This window comes from Schistocerca gregaria, chromosome 8, assembly GCF_023897955.1.
Source record: "Schistocerca gregaria isolate iqSchGreg1 chromosome 8, iqSchGreg1.2, whole genome shotgun sequence".
NCBI classification, from domain to species: domain Eukaryota; kingdom Metazoa; phylum Arthropoda; class Insecta; order Orthoptera; family Acrididae; genus Schistocerca; species Schistocerca gregaria.
In genome coordinates, this window is record NC_064927.1 from 210,662,023 (window position 1) to 210,683,712 (window position 21,690).

At 42.3% G+C, this 21,690-nt stretch overlaps 1 protein-coding gene across 1 annotated transcript in view; it reads right to left on the bottom strand.

Annotated features, from left to right (window-relative positions):
- Positions 1–4,379: 4,379 nt before the first annotated feature.
- The window catches only part of LOC126284146 (28S ribosomal protein S15, mitochondrial), a 35,524-nt gene continuing 18,213 nt past the window's right edge, over positions 4,380–21,690 (bottom strand). Inside the window, exons 3-4 of the mRNA XM_049982864.1 lie at positions 8,085–8,280; positions 4,380–4,783 (exon numbers count right to left, since the gene is read on the bottom strand). Of these exons, the coding sequence (XP_049838821.1) occupies positions 4,486–4,783; positions 8,085–8,280 (494 nt within the window). The 3' untranslated portion in view covers positions 4,380–4,485. The remainder of the gene's footprint in view (positions 4,784–8,084; positions 8,281–21,690) is intronic.

The window sequence follows — 21,690 nt, forward strand, 5'->3', positions numbered from 1 at the left end:
GGCTCAATGACAGTGTCAGTCATAGATAGCACCTGGAACCAGTTTGTCAGACAAACAGGGGAGGCCTTACGTGTGGCCGCCTGGGAAGTCTTTCACCGCCTGATTCGCCCTGGAGCAACCTCCTACTCGACCACAGGTGAGGGCTCAGCCTCAGTGCGAGCAGTAACTGGGTTGGCCACCAGCAAGGACCGATGGGAGGACTCTGACGCGCTGGACATCTGTTGGATTCCAACGGCCGGCCCACAACAGTGGTGCCCATCCACTGCAGCCTCTAGCTATGCTCTGCCACGGTGGACTTGGTTGGCTGTGTGTTGTCTGTGTGGCGTTTACCGTCAAGATTGTCTGGCCAATATTAATTTTCCCGCACTGGCAAGGGACGTAAACTCCCGGTTTCCGTAGTTGTAAGTCGTCCTTGACTGTCCTAATAATGGTTTCGTTTTGGATGGAGGACAAAACACACACTCGACATTATATTTTCTGAGTATTCTGTCTATCTTTGCTGATGGGTTCCCGAAATATGGTATAATCGCTGTTTCAACCTGTTTGTCTCCATCCTCAGAAGGCTGCAGTCTCGGCTTCTTCTGTCTTCAGGTGCATTTTATTTGCCGGTTGTTATAACCGTTCATGTGGAACGTGGCCTGGAAGTGCTCCAAGTAAACTGCTAGGCTGTCACAACCCGAGATTTTGCGTGCTCTGTGCACCAGTGTGCTCAGAACACCCTCTCGCTGTGAAGCAGCGTGACAGCTGGAGGCATGCAGGTACAAATCTGTATGTGTCGGCTTACGGTAGATGCTGTGTCCTAGAGTGCAATCCGGTCTTCGCTTGACGAGCACATCCAGAAATGGTAGTTGGTTGTTTTCTTCTACCTTTTGCCAGTCTGCCTTGTTAAAGCCCACCTGGGCAGCTGTCTGTGGGCCTGATGCTGGGGCAGAGACAGGAAGATGGGGAAATGGTCACTACCACACAGGTCATCATGTGCTCGCCAGTGGATAGATGGGAGAAGTCCTGGGCTGCAAATTGACAAATCAATGGCCGAGTAACTACCATGAGCCACACTGAAATGTGTGGCGGCCCCATTAATAGGCAGAGGTCGAACTGAGACAGTAAAGTTTCGACACCTCTGCCTCAGCCAGTAAGCACAGTGCCACCTCACATGGGGTTGTGGGAGATAAAATCTCCCAAAAGTTGGAAAGGTTTAGGGAGTTGATTAATCAGCGCAGCTAATACATTCAGAGGTACTGCACCATCCGGAGGAAGATATACATTGCAGACAGTTGTTTCCTGTGTCATTCTTATTCTGACAGCCACAGCTTCAAGTGGGGTTTGAAGGGGCACAGGTTCACTACAGTATGAGTTTAGGACATAAATGCAAACTCCACCTGACACTTGATTATAGTCGCTACAGTTCCTGTATTATACCTTATAGCCACGGAGGGTAGGGGTCTGCATTGCTGGGAACCAGGTTTCCTGGAGGGCAATGCAGAAAGCAGGTGTAAAGCTTAACAGTTGCTGTAACTCAGCCAGGCAGTTGCAAAAACTGCCGCAATTCCACTGGAGGATGATGTCATCGTGAGACTGGGAAGACATGGAACATTCAATGAGGCAGTTTACGCTTCAGAGTCACCTGCTGCCACCAACTTTTTGCCTGAGCACTCTACGTCCAATGTGTCTGAGGGTCCAGCAAGATCTAGGTCCTCAGCGGACACCAGAATCTCAACCTCATCCCCAGACGCAGAGCTTGTAGGTAGCAATGGTGTGGGTGCCACTGCAATTCCCTAGGTCTTGGGAACTTGCTTTTTGCATTTCTCTCAATGCTCCTTGGGTTTCCCTGGCTGGGAGGACTTCACTGACACAGTCTCCTGGACTGAGGATGTGTGTGAAGCCCTATGACCAGCTGCTTTTGGGCTCTTCAGCCACTGGCGGGCATCATCTTTTCTACTAGCAGAAACCTGGGAAGGGAGTGATTCAAGGGACCCTTTCCTAGCGAGAGGAGCCAAAGAAGACTTATGCTTCTCCAACTCAGAAGTGGTGACTGATATTCTCGATGGTAGGGGAGGGGGGATGGGGGGGCGGCGGGGGTGTTGCTCCCGAAGTAGGTGGTGCGAGAGCAACAGGGAGGGAGTGTCCCCCCCCCCCCCCCCCCCCCCCGCCCTCCCACTGTCAAGGGGCAGGTATAATCTTCTGGTTCTGAGAGGCAACAGGAATGCGAGGAACAGATGGGACGACAACTGTTCTCGTAGCGGCAGCATACGAGGTGGTCATAGCCACAGGATGTAGGCGCTCAAATTTCCTCTTAGCCTCAGTGTAGGTCAGTCGGTCCAGGGTTTTATATTCTATGATTTTTCTCTCTTCCTTTAAAATCCTGCAGTCTGGCGAGCAAGGTGAATGATGCTCTCTGCGGTTGACACAGATGGGAGGTGGGGCATATGGACTATTGGGATGTGATGGATGTCCAAAATCTCGACATGTGACACTGGAAGTACAGCAGGAAGACATATGGCTGAACTTCAGCACTGCATGGGAGGAGGGATATATTGTGTGACGCCACAGCAGTAGACCATCACCTTGACCTTCTCGGGCAATGAGTTACCGTCAAAGGCCAAGATGAAAACACCGGTGGCAACCTGATTATCCTTCGACCTCGATGGACACACTGGATGAAATGAACACCTCACCACTCTAAATTGGCATGCAGATCATCGTCAGACTGCAAAAGAATGTCCCTGTGGAATATAATACCCTGGACCATATTTACGCTCTTATGGGACGTGATAGTAACAGAAACATCCCCCAACTTGTCACAAGCGAGTAATGCCCATGACTGGGCAGAGGATGCTGTTTTTATCAAGACTGACCCAGAGCGCAAACATGTCCTCCAAATGCTCCACAAAAAACTGAGGCTTTATGGACATGAAAGATTTCCTATCAACTCTCTTACATACGAGGTACTGGGGCGAATAAGCTGGACTGCCATCCTTAGCCTGGCATTCCTCCAATTCCTCTCATGGAGTGGCCAGGGGGGGTGGACAATTTGGATTCATATTTCTTAGCATCGAAGCTAGACTTTGCCTGCTTAGAGAGTGCTCGGGGCGGACCAGCCAACGAGAAAGTGGGCTAAAGATCTCACTGCACGATGGACATAATGCACCATGTAAGGGGCCCTTCCCCAATTGGCTTGCTCTTCAGGAAATTTAGAAAGATGGAGGTCAAACCCGATGGGGGATCATCACATACACGCCGAAACTTGTGAGACTCCTTTTAGTCCACTCTTTACGATAGACAAGAATACCTCTGACCTATTCTACCCTCCGGACCCACAGGGGGACATTTCTAGTCAGGAATGTGTCCCTGCAGTGTGTGGGTTTTGTTCATGTTCATCCTTTAGCAATGAAACAATGTGACGGAACAATCTACATACTTCACAAGCCACTGCAAACCACAAAGTGACATGTGTAAATTGATGACAATCATACAGTATGGATTTTTACAGGTTACCCCTTCAGGGGCATAATTATAATTTAACTTAAGTTTATAATGGGCCATGTACAGGAACAGTAACTGTACCCAAGCTATTATTGTGTAAATAGTTTGTCATAATGAAAGAAAAGAGAGATTGGCTTGTGGTCAATTTTGCTCTAAAACAAAAATTTGATGGATACAAAATAAAACATTAAATTAGGCAACTGTGTCTCGTTTTTAGGATGTAACATGTCCAAACCATCTTGTTAACAATACCTGAAAACAAAATTATCTAAACATTTAATAATAAATTATCTTACTCTAATTCATGTTTGGAAAAGTCTTTTAATGTTAGTTTGCCCTTCCCATATCACAAATAATAAGTATTTAATAAATAAATATGGCATACATTATAAAAATAACACTGATAGCAAAGATAATCTCCATCTACATGGATACTCTGCAAATCACATTCAAGTGCCTGACAGAGGGTTCACTGGACCACCTTCACAATTCTCTATTATTCCAATCTTGTATAGCGTGTGGAAAGAAGGAACACCTATATCTTTCCACATGAGCTCCGATTTCCCTTATTTTATCGTCGTGATCGTTCCTCCCTGTGTGGGTCGGTGTCAACAAAATATTTTCGCGTTCAGAGGAGAAAGTTGGTGATTGTAATTTCGAGAAAACGCAATGCAAAATGCCTTTCTTTTAACGATTTCCATCCCAAATCCTGTATGATTTCTGCGACACTCTCTGCCACAATTCACAATAATACAAAATGTGCTGCCCTTCTTTGAACTTTTTGGATGTACTCCATCAACCCTATCTGGTAAGGATCCCATACTGTGCAGCAGTATTCTAAAAGAGGACGGAAGGTCTGTTACATTTTCTAAGTGTCTTGCCAATAAAACACAGTCTTTGGTTAATGAATTCTATTTTATTTGTTGTTGTGTACACACAAACCATGCAAACAACATCTGGAGTACATGTAACATTTTTACAGGCAACCAACAGCAGGGTGCCTTATGTGGCTTTGTCTGTTTTTTGTTGTTGGGCATCTTTCACTGCTCTAGCTGCCTCAAGCTCCTTCAGTTGCTGCTGAACCTTCAGAATATCTTCTTCTGAAACAGAAGGCTCCACACCACATTCCAGTTCTTGTTGTCGAATCCAGGACAACTTTTCTGCTTTTTCTTGTAGGAATATTGGCTTTTGCTCCTCAAAACTCCGGCGCAGTTCGTACAGGCGTTGCCTCCGTATGTGGGTGCAGTGTTGTGCTGTCAGCTTACGTAATGAATCCTTACGTGTTACTCGATAGAAGAAGCTGTAAGGTGAAATGACCATTACTTAAATGGAGCACAAATATACCATAACGATTCTTTTCTCATTGACTTCCACAATAACTTGTATTTTCCAAAAAAATTATTGATATACATCTGGTCTTCTTTGATATAAACAATATTCAAATCTCAATGGCACACCAAAAGTTGCACTCTAAATATAACTTAGATGTTTGACTTTGGTTAAAATTATCAAAATGGGGTAGAAAGTTGTCACTGCTGATTGACATTAATTACTTTAAAATTATAAAATGACTAATGACTCAAGCTGGCTTCACACAGGTAGCACTAAGTACCTATGGCCAGATGACTTGTCTGGTATAGTAATAATAGATTATACACTCCAACATTCATTGTGAATCATTATATCAGTGACGACCATATCAAAATCCTTACAGCTGCTCCTGAGATTAGTCTTCACATACAGATGAATAAATAAATTATGTATATATTCTAGTCAGACTTCACTGTTCTCTGGTGTTGGAGCAGCTGTTTCCTGCTTTTCCCACCAAATACTGGCTGCTAGAACTGGAATACTCTCTTTGAAATTCTGGAGGTAGCAGGCACAAAATACAAGGGGCAACAAGCTATTTAAAATTTGTACAGAAACCAGACAGCATTTGTAGGAGTTGAAGGATGCAAAAGTGAAGCGCTGGTTGAGAAGGGATTGACACAGGGTTGTGGCCTAACCCCAATGTCATTCATTCTGTGCATTGAGCAACCATTAAAAGAAAACAAAAATGTGGAGTAGGAATTAAAGTTTAGGGAGAAGAAATAAGAACTCTGAGGTATACTGATGAAACTGTAATTCAAGACAGCAAATAACTTGGAAGAACAGTTGAATAGAATGGACGGAATTTTGAAAAGAGGATGTAAGATGAACATCAACAAAAGCAAAACAAGGGTAATGGAATGAAGTCGAAATAAATCAGGAGATGCTGAGGGAATTAGATTGGGATAAGAGACACTAATATTGGTAGACAAGTTTTACTGTTTGGACATCAGAATAACCGATGGGCAAAATAAAGAGGATATAAAATGTAGCCTGGCAATGGTTAGAAAAGCATTTCTGAAGACTAGAAATTTGCTAACATTGAATATAGATTTAGATGTTAGGTAATCTTTTATGAAGGTATCTGTCTGTAGTGCAGCCATGTTTGGAAATGAAAAATGGATGACAAAGAGTTTAGACAGTAAGATAGAATAGAGGCTTTTGAAATGTCATGCCACCGAAAAATGCTGAAGATTAGATGAGTAGATCTCATACCTAAGGAGAAGGTACTGAACAGAACCGGGGAGAGAATAAATTCGTGACATAACTTGAATAAAAGAAAGGATCAATTGATAGGAAACGTTCTGTGATACCAAGGGATCACTAATTTAGTATTGGAGGAAAGTGTGTGTGTGTATAGGCATTGTAGGACAAACACCACACATATACTCTCATCTTTACCACAATTATGAATTACTCATATAAACACAAACCTTCCTAGTGAATCAGTCTATCTATTAGTGAAAACCGTATCAAAATCTCTACAGTAGTTTCTGAGATTAGCCTTAGTCAGAAAAGTGGGGGCTTTAATCTGTAACACGTATAGATACAAAACACTGGGTGTCGGAATTATATTAACACTACTCTCAAAATGAAACTTCAATTTGGATAACTATAAAATGAGGATGAAACAATACCTGACTCATACCTACCTTCAGGTTGTAAAAACTCAGTGCTGCCAAGGGGCACATTTGAAAGTGGGGAAAAATACTATTGCTAGTTTCTTTGAAAAGGATGAGAGAGAGAGAGAGAGAGAGAGAGAGAGAGAGAGAGAGAGAGAGAGAGAGACGTTGGGAAGATTAGAAAGGAGGGACATATCACACACCCTACCTATTTTGATGACGAGGGATAACAATGATCATTGTTTGTATGTTGAAATTCCCTATAAGCTTTATAAAGTTGAAACAAGTTGTTGATTAAACAATTTACTTGTACTAATGAAGTGGTAGTTTTAAGCAGGTAGTTCTGCAAATATGCCAGGCTTCTATGCTGAAGTGCCAAAGAAGTATGCATATTCAAATACAGAGATATGTAAATAGGCATAATATGGCACTGCAGTTGACAAAGCCTATATAAGACATCAAGTGACTGGCACAGTTGTTAGCTCGCTTACAGCTGCTACAATGGCAGGTTATCGAATTTAAGTCAGTTTGTATGTGGTGTTAGTCGGCGCAAGAGCGGTGGCTGAAGTAGCGATGATGTGAGGATTTTTCCGTAAAACCGAATCACGAGTGTACTGTGAATATCAGGAATCTGGTACAACATCAAATCTCCGACATTGCTGTAGCCACAGAAAGATCCTGCAAGAACGGGATCAAAGACGAATAAAGAGAATCATTTAACATGACATAAATGCAACCCTTCCACAAATTGCTGCAGATTTCAATGCTGGGCCATCAGAAAGTGTCAGTGTGTGAACCATTCAACGAAACAAGCTGATATGGACTATCGGAGCCAAATGGCCACTCGTGTACCCTTTATGACTGCACAACACAAAGCTTTACACCTCGCCTGGGCCCATCAACACCGACATTGGACTGTTGATAACTGGAAACACGTTGCCTGGTCAGATGAGTCTCATTTCAAATTGTATTGAGTGAATGAACGCAAACATGTACGGGTATAGAGGCAACTTCATGAATCCATGGACCCTGCATGTCAGCAAGGGACTTTTCAAGCTGGTGGAGGCTCTGTAATGGTGTGGGGCACGTGCAGTTGGAGTGATATGAGATCCCCGATACAGCTAGATATGACTCTGACATATGACACATACTTGAGCATACTGTCTGATCACCTGCATCTATTTATGTCCATTGTGCATTCCAAAGGACTTGGACAATTCCAGCAGGACAGTGCAACACTCCACACATCCAGAATTGCTAAAGAGTGGGTCCAGGAACACTCTTCTGAGTTTAAACACTTCCGCCAGCCACCAAACACCCCAGACATGAACATTATTCAGCATATCTGGGATGCCTTGCGATGTTTGCCTGTTTTCGGATGAAATCTCAACCCCCTTGTACTCTTACGGTTTTATGGACAGCTCTGTAGGATTCATAGTGTCAATACCCTCCAACACTACTTCAGACATTAGTCAAGTCCATGCCACATTGTGTTGCGGCACTTCTGCGTGCTCGTGAGGGGCCTACACAATTTTAGGCAGGTGTACCAGTTTCTTTGGCTCTTCAATCTATAAAGAAATACTTAGACTCAATATACAAAAAATTACTCACTCTGGAGGTGGCCTGTATTCAAGCTGGAGCTTTTCTAACAACCATTCAAACCGCTTGTAATCCTTGGCTCGCAAAAACTTTAACCGTTTCTTCCTCCTGTCTATCATCTCTTTGAGCACAACTTTATTCTTTTTGTCACGAGGAAACTGCTCCATGTGTCTCTGCAATGAACGTATCCTTGCAGTCATCTCTGCAACTAAAAAAGTGCACAATATTTTTAGTTAATGCTAGTTCTAGTTAAAGTGATATCCCCTACCAGTATGATGTCTGTTTTGATTTTAATTTAATTGTTATTGAACATGATATGTGGAAAATGTAATAGTCATTATACAACATAAAAAAGATTTCCAGTTATTAAGTTCTTTGTACAGGCAAAACATTATTATTAAACAAAAAGGAGGGAAACAGAGTGGCTACTCAAACTTGGGGAGGGGGAAACAGCCGCGAGAATTCCAGGCAAGTGCGAGAGTATTTTGGAAAGTAAAGATACACCGTACATCAGAGTAACAGAAGAGTTTTGGCGAGCAAGTTGGCAACACAGGTGTTAACCTTGAACCCTTAGTTCGCAGTTGTTCAGCAGTTGAACGTTGCCTCTGGCTGGAGTAGGTCGTGTTTAAAATGACTGCGGCGATTCAGAATCTAGCCAAATGCGGAGTGCACTCCATCATATGTTTTCTTCATGCAAAAGGTCAGTGACCAGTGGATACTCACAAAGAAATGGTTCTGTTTATGGGGACATTGTGAATCGACAAAATGTAACGAAATGGTGTCGTTATTTCTCTGAAGGTAGGACCGATGTTCATGACGAACAAAAAACAGGTCGGCTCTAGTACCTTCCGCCGCAGAAGTCGAACACGCGCCAGAACAAATGGACGTGGTCAGCCCATAGAGGGGTCCGGCTCCGCGGCAGGTATTCCGCGCAGCGAGGGCACCACTGCTACGCCACGTGCAGACAGCGGCCAATAGCCGCTCCCTCCGGTTTCATATGTAGGGACCCGCTCTGCCCTAGTCCAGTCAGTCTGGTACTCGCTCTGGATTTCATTTCTATCTCGGCGGTACTGCATTCTGGTCGTTGATGGTTGTTGAGATTTGCCTGGTTCTGGTTCCGAGTGGATTTACTGTTGGTGTTTGGTGTTGTGGTTTCCACAAGCCTCCGTTGTTTATCTCTTCCTTGTTGTGTCGGTCATAGTCGGTCGTGGTCGGTTGTTGTCATTTGTCGTTGGTCTGTCGTCCAACTCGTCCTTGTGTTTACCCGGTGGTGCGTGCTCCACCGCCGGCAGCTGCCCCGCCTGGCGGCTCCGATCTGCAGCCCAAGGCGTTCCCGCAATTGGTTTTGGTTACTACAGTCGGCCATCTGTGATCTTTGATGCCCTTCTTCGGAGAACAGAGGACACAATTCGTGCAAATAGTCTCACATTCAAAGAATTGCTTCAGATCATACTGGACATGTCAATGACAACTCTCTATGACATTGTGACTGTCAAGTTAGGGTACAGGAAATTGTGTGCACGCTGGGTTCCAAAACTGTTAATGGAAGAACAAAAAAAGAAAAGGATGGGCTTTGGACTCGACTTCCTCACACGCTACACTGAAGCAGGTGATGAGTTCCTTGATCATATTGGGCCAGGTGACGAGATGTGGCTTTATCACCATACACCTGAATCCAAGCAACAATCAATGCAATGGCGCCATTCAAATTCACAAAAAGCCAAGAAATGCGAAACATCAATTTCAGCAAAGAAAATCATGTCTTCTATTTTTGGGACAGACAAGGCATTCTTCTGTTGGAATTTATGCCTCCTGGAACAACAATTAATGCTACAGCATATTGCCAGACTTTGAAACATCTTCGAAGGACAATTAAAAACAAATGCAAGGGAATGCTGACAAGTGGAGTCCGCTTGCTTCATGACAACGCTTGGCCTCACACAGCGCTTGTAACCAAAGCACTACTCAAACAATTCAAATGGGACGTATTGGACCATCCGCCATACAGCCCCGACCTTGCGCCCACCGACTTCCATGTCTTCTGTTACCTGAAGTCACATCTTGGTGGAAAATCATTCAACGACGATGAAGAGATCAAAGATGAAGCAACCTGCTATGACTGTGGGATACAAAAGCTTGTGCACAGACTTAAAAAATGTTTGGATAATGGGGGTGATTATGTCGAAAAATAACAAATAATCCAGTTAATAAGATGTAACTGACATTTTCTAAATAAATGTTCTATTCAAGGACTGCGAGCCATTGTATCTTTACTTTTCAAAATGCCCTCATGTTACAAATTTCCAGGTGAATGTATTCATTTCTTTCTAATAAATCATCACTATAGAAATTAATAAGCAATGGTTATTGCCTACAAGGGAATGGAACTTTACAGCATTAAAAAAGTGTTTGAAGTGTTGTGATACCTACAGTTTAGGGAAAAACAATATTATTATAGGTGGTTTACAATGAAGTGGTTAAAAATTGCTGATAGAAGGCCACTCACAACAAAACCAAAACTATTAAATTGATAAAAATCTATATAAAATTAAACAAGTTTATACAGTTTGATACAAAACTGAATAGTATGTTCAATAACAAATTATGTGTACTTACACATTACTTATAATTTAAATGTTTCATTTATGCTGGTCCCAAGGATTTCTTGAAAGATTCAATTCCCAACTTGAAACGCACAAAATGTCTATTTAGAAATTTAGTAGAGGAACAAAAATTTGAGTTTTTTCAGATAATTTCACTATTTATGAAACAAATACAATGTCACAATGCAATTACCAAATTTTTTAAAGCCTTTGTTTGTTCTTATTTTCAAACACTTTGTTTCCAATCCTTTCATTTCCAAGTACCTTTTTTCCGTTTTTCTAAAATGCTCTGACCTTCTCCTTCTCCAAGGTTTTGTCCTTTGAGATGATAACAATATTCTACATTGTGTGTGTGTGTGTGTGTGTGTGTGTGTGTGTGTGTGTGTGTGTGTGTGTGTGTGTGTGTGTGCACATCCCTTGTGCACTGACTAAGGGATTTTGGAATATCCAGGTTGCCAATGCCTTTTCTATTGGACAGAGCACCATATGTTTGCCTGTGCATAAAAACTGATTACTCCCCCATGTTTTCCAAGAGTTCCTTTCAACGTTAGCATTTCCATGGGAAAAGACTGCAAACTAATTTCATGACAGCCATCAAATTTTGATATTTGTAATTAGGAATATCCAACCTGAAATCATCAACCTTCTTTAAGAACACCTGTATTCTTTAAAAGAATTGATAATATGTGGTAGAGAAGTCAGATCCTTGAATTCACGCATTACATTATCTGCTGCAGATCCTCTTAGGTGCTTTCTTTCCGAGAAAATACAAAGCAGCTTATCAAGACGTGACTTTGCCAAACTGATGTTTTACACAATCAAACGTGGGCCAAGAAATGTAATGGCAAACGTCTACGGGTAGTTTAAGGATGACCTGTTATTAAGTTTCATGAGAAATTTTTGAAGACTTGTCTTATGTTCTTGTTGAAACTTCAGAATATCAACAGTTTTTACATCCAAATTGGTTTTCTTTAATTCTTTATGGGTACCAAAGCCTCATTTTTTTAAAGTAACAGATTTTTTCCCTTTCTTGGCAGCAGCTAACTTGATTGATGTGCTTTTTATTTAATATCTCTGGCTTCATAAAAGGTACTAATACTGTTTTTACTGTAAGTATCAAAACTGTGTGTATAAATGGAGTTAATAGAGCATCTATCTGGAACTATGTTTGTAAAGGTTCAATGTCCCAGGCTAACGACTTGAAAAAAAGCAAATTTAGCACACAGCAATAGCTCATTAATATTCAGCAACATGAAGCTTTCACTCTTTGGTTCATTCTTATCCTTCTTCACACCCTTGAGATACTTGCTCTTTGAGCAATTGAGGAATTCTCCTGTCATCAGATACAAAATTTATTTTTTTCCCTAAAACAGTGAGGCCTGAACACTGAGTACACAATACTCTCCTGACTGGGATATTCTTGAACAAATTATACAAGAATCTCAAAAATAATGCAATGTTCCAATGTGTTGCCTGGTTGCATATTTGAAAGCATGGAGCATGTACTGAAGCCCACAGCTATGAATATCTAGTAGTTCCTACTCTGCTGGAAGTGCTTCATCTTCTTTTAGAAACAGCTAATTTACATTTGGTCCAGCCACTGAAATCTGGAGAGTCTTCCCCTTTGGTATGTCTTTTGTCACATTAGTGAAACAAGATAAAAGGCCAGTACCTCCGAAACGACCAAGAAAGTAGGAGGAATGGTATCTTGTTATCTCTTTTTTTACCTTCACCCTAAATCTTGTATTCACATCAATTTGTGTGTATCCCACAATTTTATTCAGTGATTCCTCAAGACCAAGGATAATATAACTGGCTTTCATCAGCAGCCCAAGCAACTGTTGATTAAAGTAAGGTGCAATTCTAAACTTAAGAACATATCCTATAGTATTTCACTTAAGTTGCATCTTGTTAGCTACAGCACTACCTTTACATTCTTGATATTACAGTAACAACTTTTTCAGTTTTCTGAAATGACTTATGACATAACTTTTCCAACACACCAGAGAATTTCTACCGTCATTACATAATCTTTTACTACAAATTCCGCAAGTCTGCAGGGACGATTTGCTATTAAAGGTAAGAGAGACACTTTAAATTTTGAAGATGGAATACTGAAGTGTGTCGTTCTGAAGTACTAGGTGACAGAGTAACAGCTGACATGTTTGGCTGAAAAAACACTCCAGTTGATATGCACTTTAGCACGTTGTACATGTTTATTCCCCTCCATGTGGCTAAAAAATGCCTGGAAACATATTAGTCCTCTAAACATGTTTCCCTGTGGCATTTCATGAAGTGTTTCCATCTTTGTTTCTGAATTCTGTCCAAACTGGTGGCAATGATTTCTTGCTGTGTATTCACAAAGTCTGTAATGCTGTTTGTTGTGTAGTTTTTGTATCATCTGCTACATTTATGTCTATTGATGAGGAAACTGTAATGATACTTGGCACTGAACAATTAATAACCTACGAAAGTAAAAGGCCTCATTGTTGTTGGTGGGCAAAAACGTACTAGAGAAGAACTAGCAGTAATAACTTGCTACAGGAGCTGAATATGAAAGACGGCTCTGATTTTTCGAAACTTCACTTGGATGCCATCCACTGCCTTTGAATTCCAAATAGTATCTAAAACTAGGGGAGCATTGGTGGAAGTCCTGAAGGTTTGTTTAATGGTAACTAAATGAAGAAAACATTATATATGCATATTCTCAAATTTTTATTCAGTTGGTATGATTCTGCATAAATCTTCAAGAGTCATTATGTTCCGGATTGCTTATGAATGTGACTGGTGAATGGTAGAGCAATATGTAATAACTCGAGAATCTTCTGCATTGATTAGTCCATTTTTTTTAGATAAACTTGCTAAAACAAGTGGAAAAACAACATGGATCAACTGTACACCAGATGCAATGCGATAGATAAGCAGATGACAAGGAACGTATGGGGTGAGCGGTAGTGGTGGGGGTTACAGGCATGCGCTGTTGAGAAAATGCCGCAGGCTGGATGAGAAGTGCTGTTCTAAACTGAAGCCTACACTCACGTCTTCTGTAAATATTAAGTGAGAGTCCTCCACGCCCACACCTGCATGGTGGCCATTCAAAAATATCTATTGTCACTTATGTTTTGGTTAGTCACAAAAAAATTACGCCAAAAATGCAGCGATTTATTTTCGCCTTGTTTATTAACCATTTGTAACTTTCAGAGAAGCATCACGAGGGGCTGCCAAGTTAAAATTTGCTTATTTTTACCAAAACACAGTGGAGTTTACACAGTCTCATCTCACTAATATCTGCAGATGCAGTTGCAAAAGAATTCTGACAAAGTGGTTTATTAAGTGAGTAACTAAGGAAAATGTAGACGAATAGCTTATGAAAAAACATATTTTTGGTACAAAATAAACGTCTAATGTCTTCACTTATGTTGTTCCAAAACCCATAGAATTTCTTGTTTCGCCTTTAAAAAATTGCGTTCTTTCATCGAAAATGTCTGTAGTTGATGGAGTAACACGGTAGATAATGAGGTTTTGTATAATAACCATATCACAAAAAAACTTTCCTCTTTGCGTGCTACATTTACCAAAACCTCATTTCAATATTTCAAACCATTTATGAAATATGAGGAATGTTGTGAATATTTCACTCTGGCTTTATATCACTGGCGCAGCGTGATCGCAAATGAGTCTGCAACGTCAGATAAATTTTCCCGAGCTTGATGACAGATACAGACCTCAAGTCAAGTCTAAAGAAAAATTCAATATGTTAGCTAAATTTCACACCCTACATCATCTTATGTAATATGCAAAATCATAGCGACCCCTATTTTCCATTACAAACCTTTTTGAATTTTGCGCAGTGTCTTACTTTCACGTAAATATCGCAATAACTATGATCATTCACAAAATGAAGGGACGCCAACATGAACCTGATATATAAAGATATAAAAAAAGTGAAAACCCCCCTTTTTTTTTTTTTTTTTTACTGAACTGTTTCTGTAAAATTGTATTGTTTTGAGAAAGATTGCGCCTCAATTCTGACATCGCCGACCAGCCAAAAGGTTGCAGACACTGTCAGCTTGCCCTTCCAGAATGAATACGCCCCCCCACCTATCCTGCACGGGCTACTGTCATTGCTACGGATATTTGTTACTGTATTTCAAAAGAGTTTCGAAGCAGTGTATACAAGCAGCAACCGAAAATATACTTTGAAAACATATTTCAAGCTCAGTGTATACACAGCCGCAGAACCATAACCTTGAAATGTGTCTGCCTCTCTTTCATTAACATGGAACTATATAAAGATCTTTTAATATCAATAATTTGAATAAACTTTTGAAACATTTATAAGGAAAAAAGTAAGGTTAGTTCAAATCAGCATGAATGAGATTTAAATAGACAAGTTGAGATATCATGTGAACGCGGATCTTGCTAGTTTGGTGTTTATGTACAGTAACCTGCTTTATCTATTTTAGTTTACATGAGATGTGTAGTGCATTTTTACGTTGACTTCAGCATATTTGCTAAATTTGGCTGTGAACACACCTGGTGAACACACAATAAATGTTACACTGAAAACAATATTTTTATTTCACCTTTCCTGTAACAGTTTAATGAGATAATAACATTTAATCACTGAGCATATTAACTTCAAGTAATCCATTATTTAACAATAAACTTGTTTACACCGCAAGTCTCTGTCCCCTTTGACCACTCACAGGTGCCAACACTGGCCAATATTTACAGTATGATGCATACACATTCAAGACAACTTTCAGTTTAAGTCGCATGTAGCAGATGCAAACATATATGATGCAGGGATTGCGGCTGGTGTATTTGCAGTTCTGAGCGTGAATTAAGTATATTTTGTCACTGCAAAACAAAAAGGAATACACAAAACAAGTTGGCGGGCTATAAGACTTCACATATTTTGAAATTAGTAAATTTTAAATAAGGTATAAAATTGTACGCAAATACATCCGTAAATGTATTGCTTGACGGTAAAGTTCCTTAAAGTCAAGAACCCCACTATATCGGGAAGTAGACACGACAACCAGCCTGCCTCGAGTTTTGAAACGAGAAACAAAACTACGTTTGTGGCAATGTGTGGTCACCTTATCTACTGACTACAAAGCCCTTTGATGTTTCTTTGAAATACCGACAAAAACGGAGTTGTTCCATGATTGGGGCCAAATTCATATAAATAGTACTCTTTGAAATATTGGCATTTTAAAATTTGTGGTTGATGAAGCTCAATAAAATTAAATTACACTGCTCAGTTGAAAACTCTAAATCCCCTGGGGTTTTCTTGATTTTATAGTAAAATTTAACTCCCTGAGAACTCTCAGTTTTCCTGAAGAATCGCCACACAGGATTATTAGGATTTAAGGTCTCCATGACGACAAGGTTCTTGGAGATGGTTGGTTGGTTGATTTTTCTGTTTTGGGGGAGGGGGAGGGAGGAGGGGTGTAAGGGACCTAACAATGATATCATCAGCCCTTAATCCAAGAGAACAGCACCCAGACATGGAGACATCCACTGAGAATGGTTTCTGATCTAGTTTGGGGATTCATAACAGTAAAACTGAGAAGTCTAAAATCATAATGGATATCTTTTGCACTGTCAATAGTAAAAGTCAAGAGTATCTACTATACTGACTGTTGTCCAACGAGCACAGATGTCCTAATAGCTATTACAAGACCAGTTAAAAAATGGTTCAAATGGCTCTGAGCACTATGGGACTTAACATCTGAGGTCATCAGTCCCCTAGAACTTCGAAATACTTAAACCTAACTAACCTAAGGACGTCACACAACACCCAGCCATCACAAGGCAGAGAAAATCCCTGACCCCGTCGGGAATCACAAGACCAGTTAAAGGCACTGATATACTTATATCACGAAGGTTACTGGTTTGGAGCAGTTTTGGCCTGAAGATAACGTAGAGTAACACTGAAACTGGTTGCCTAGAAATAAACCTATGGGTCAATCCATATGAAGTGGTCCAGTGATGGTTGCAACCAACTTAATTTTTATTGGACCACTTCATTTGGATTGACCCCTATACAATGGTGACTGGTATTGTTTTTATTGAACATTGAGCAGCTGTAGTCCCATACTCCACCAGAAGATGGAATTACATTCTTCTGAGAGTGGAGGAATGAAGAGCACCGTGCTGCAGTAGTCTCCTTGATTGTGCAGAGTTTATTAGATAGGGCAGAGATCTCGTGTGCACCCGCAAATCTGCACCTGAGATTGGCAAAATGAACAGGGAGTAAGTGCTCATCTAGCCAAACGGTCAGCCAGTTCACTCCCTGGGACACCCACATGGTGATGGTGTGTGTGTGTGTGTGTGTGTGTGTGTGTGTGTGTGTGTGTGTGTGTGTGTGTGTGTGTGTGTGTGTGTGTGTGTGTGTAGGAGTGGGGGGGGGGGGAGGGGGAGGGAGGCACTTATGGTGTGAGGTTATCAGCACCCCGTATGATATGGGACCCGGAGGAACAAAATTGAGCAGGCAGCACGATGAAGATCATGAATAGTGGAGGCCAAAGTGTGACAAGAACAACGTTAGTCAATAGTCTAAAGACTGCTCACTGAATCAGTACATACTAAAAAATGGTCAAACAGAGCCCATTTAATAAAACTGAGGGCTCTACCAACGGCTATCCACTCTGATGTAAACACAAGACGTGTTTCTGGCAGCAAATGGCATTTCATACTGGCAGGAGATGTAAAAGCATATCATGTATGAGTCACAATTTAAAACCCTTCTGTGTAAAAGATGGTAGCATCCTGGAACTCTTGAAGGACTGCACATAACAGACACCGAAATGTTATGGAGGAACAATGGTGTCAGGACCTTGGTAGAGATTGAAAGACTGGACCTCATCTCTGACCTGGGCACCATCCAAGGGAGAGTGCATAAGAAAACACAGGGAGCACAATCTGGGGAGGGCAGATGAAGATCTGAGCAATGGAAAGTGAGGAGTATTCCAATCTGTAGTCCTACCTGAAGGAGGATAACAGCAGGATGACACCCCTCATATGTGATGAAAATGGTACATGTGGGATGATCAGGAAATCGTCAAATGGCGATTGCGTAGAACAAGAGCTGGTACCATTGAAGCTGAAGGGGGAAAGGGGGAAAGATCCCCACTTCAGCAAGGAGATTGTCTATGGGACTAATCCGAAAGACACATGCCATGATAGTGGACTGGGTTTAATACTTTTAGAGCTGATGGAGCTGCCGAGTCATAAATCTGGCAACCATAGTCCAGTCGGGATGGAACCAGTGCCTTGTAAATATGGAAATAGGTAGCATGATCTGCACACCAACACGTGTGGCCAAGGAAGCAGAGAGCATTAAGCCTCAGAGTGCAGCTAATCTTCAGGTGACAAATATGGGACAGCCAGATCAGCTTTTTATAAAAAAAGGAGGCCCAATTAACAGAGCTGGGGACCGTGCTACAATGTGCAGGTGCTGGGTATCTAAGCAGAGTTTTGGGTCAGGGTGGACCGACGTACGATGGGAGAAATACATGACCTACTATTTTGTATGCAAGAACTGGAAACCAAGGGAAAGAGCCCACACAAAGGCCTGCTGGATATCACCTTGCATTCAGCAGCAGGGAAGACCAGTGCCCCCCCCCCCCCCCCCCCCCCAGAGGTCACTGACCCATTAACTGCAATGAGGAAAAGAATGATACTCAGCACAGAGCCCAATGGGATGCTGTTCTCTTGGACCCATGGGGACTTCAGAGAAGTGCTGACTCTAACCCAGAGCAACTGGTGGGATGAAAACTGATAAATAAAAAGTCCCAGTCATGGAGGCTGAGTAAAATGTAATGAAGCCAAATGGTGTCATATACTGACGTTTAGAAAAAGCCTGTCAGATTGCTGCTTCCAAGCTAAGCAGGTGGTCGGTTGTGGTAGTGGATCAGCCCTCACGGAAACCAAATTGATAAGCGATCGAGGACAAAAGGCCCCGATATGTAGAACCCAGCATAATCTACGGGCAACCATGTTATCAAGCAGCTTACAAAGTATGTTTGTCAGGCTAATCGGCCTATAAGTGTTGAGAGATGTTGGGTTCTTGCCCAGTCATTGCAAGTGGAAGGCAACTTGGGGTCAAAGACGCTTGAAGAACCTGACGAGATGTAACCTTTGGAGAACATACTGGTCTTGAATCGTGATGGTGAATTGACTCAGGGCCTAGGGCTGTTCCTGATCTAAGAGCCCTAGGTAATTCCCAGTGAGTGATGGTTTCATTAGGATTCAGCTTGGTGGTGGGTGAAACATGAGGGAATGTCTTCAATTTGTCACTTCTGCACCAGAAAAATAGCTGGATAGGAAGAGGATGCCGAAGCTGTCGCAAAGGGGGTTGCAAGACATTCAACAAGAACTGATGAATCGGTACCAAGACCACCCAGCAGGACAAGACCCAGAACAACTGTGGAATGTTGGCAGCCTATAAACCCACAGAGCTTGACCCATACCCTTGAAGAAGAGGCATACATCCTCAGAGAGGATGTATGCCTTAGCACGAAGTCGATTAAAATGATAAGGTTGGTCTGCAAATGATGTCGTTCGAACTGTTTCAAGGTTTGTCGGAGGGCGTCCTGTGGAAATGGGAATAGCAGTTCCAGTGGCGTGGATAATTGTTTTTGAGACACCTGGCACAGTCTCATCAATACAATCTGACAGCAGAGTATACAAAGGCCAATTGGCTCTGTGAAGTCTACAACATGGCAGTCACTCTGTCTGCATGTGGCAACGGAGCAACAGGATCACTGGAAAGTGGTCACTGTCACAAGGGCTGTCGTGAAGTGACAAATGTAGTGAATCTACCAAGATTACAGGAAGAGATTTGTAGATTGAGAACTGAAAAGGTGCCATGGGTGGCACTGAAGTGCATAGGAGAACCATCATTAAGGAGCTCCCAGATGAAGAGGCACTCCTCCACAGAAGGTGGGGAATGCTCAAATGGCTCTACGCACTATGGGACTTAAATGCGAGGGATGCACTTAAGTCACCAAGGAGGATAAAGGGAAAGGGGGGGGGGGGGACTGGTTGTTGGATTAGTATGGTCTATTCATCATATGTAAGTGTCCTGCTTACAGGTAGGTAAATGTTGCAAATGATAATAGCTGAGGCTCTTTGCACCAATACCACCATTCCCTGCAACGAGGTTCAAAGGGAATCCATTCAACAATGACAACACCTGTATGAACCAAAGTACAGACTCCTCCAGATGCCCTCTAAGGACCAGCACAGTTCCAGCAGAATACATGATAACCACGGAGCATTGGAGAATGGTCACCCATGAACTGTATTTCTTGGTGAGTAATGCAAGTCGCAGAAAAGAGAAAATAAGGTGGAGCATTTCTAGCTGGTGACAGTAGTACCCATTACAATTCCAGTGAATGATCATCCCCATTGAGCACAGGGACAGATGACTCACAAACAGCTCCGGGACACACAGGCTCTGGCTCCTTCGGCCACACCACTGTTTGGCATCATGCCTCAAATGTGAGAGTTGCTAGGAAGAGGATTCCTGAAAGGCGCTCTGTCACTGGTAGATGCCAAATACAGAGAATGCTTCTCTGACTGGGTGTAGGAAGTGGTTCTTGAAGGAGATGCAGTGGGAACCATGGCTGAGGAGGATTATGGGAGATCTGTTTTGGGAAAGGTTGAGGTACCTCACTACACGACAAGATCACTGGATCTGTACTCCTAGATCTTCTGTTCTTTCTTGAAAAATGGGCAACTGGTAAATGCGGAGGATGATGTTCTGTGTAGCTGACACACAATGGTGGATGTTCACAGAGATTACCTTCATAGAGTGATCGTCCACAGGATGACATATTCCCAAAGTGTTAATATCCGACAAACCACATAGGTATATTAAAAACAAAGATTCCAAGACTTTCCAAGCGGGAAAGCGCCGGCAGACAGGCACATGAACAAAACACACAAACACACACACACAGAATTACGAGCTTTCGCAACTGGCAGTTGCTTCGTCAGGAAAGAGGGAAGGAGAGGGAAAAATGAAAGGATGTGGGTTTTAAGGGAGAGGGTAAGGAGTCATTCCAATCCCGGGAGCGGAAAGACTTCCCTTAGGGGAAAAAAAGGACAGGTGTACACTCGCACACACACACACATATCCATCCGCACATACACAGACACAAGCAGACATATTTAAAGGCAAAGAGTAAGGGCAGAGATGTCAGTCGAGGAGGAAGTACAGAGGCAAAGAAGTTGTTGAAAGACAGGTGAGGTATGAGCGGCGGCAACTTGAAATTAGCGGAGGTTGAGGCCTGGCGGATATCGAGAAGAGAGGATATACTGAAGGGCGAGTTCCCATCTCTGGAGTTCGGATAGGTTGGTGTTGGTGGGAAGTGTCCAGATAACTCGGACGGTGTAACACTGTGCCAAGATGTGCTGGCCGTGCATCAAGGCATGTTTAGCCACAGGGTGATCCTCATTACCAACAAACACTGTCTGCCTGTGTCCATTCATGCGAATGGACAGTTTGTTGCTGGTCATTCCCACATAGAAAGTGTCACAGTGCAGGCAGGTCAGTTGGTAAATCACGTGGGTGCTTTCACATGTGGCCCTCCCTTTGATCGTGTACACCTTCCGGGTTACAGGACTGGAGTAGGTGGTGGTGGGAGGGTGCATAGGACAGGTTTTACACCGGGGGCGGTTGCAAGGGTAGGAGCCAAACCACCTCCCCTACCCTCTTGGAATCTTTGTTTTTAATATATTTTTCCCATGTGGAAGTTTCTTTCTATTTTATTTAAACCACATAGGTAGTGAGACATACAGTTTCACATCACAAATCTACATGACCTTAATCTTCTCCAGGAGAAAATTCTCTTCAAATGCTAAAATACTGATGCCTGTATCCATACGGTTATCCTTGGAACCGTTTTTGCACATCTGATAAAATGTACGCCGCATCGCTGGAGGTTAGTACTGGGCTTCTCATCTGCTTGGAGTGTAAGGTCTCTGTGAAGGAGATT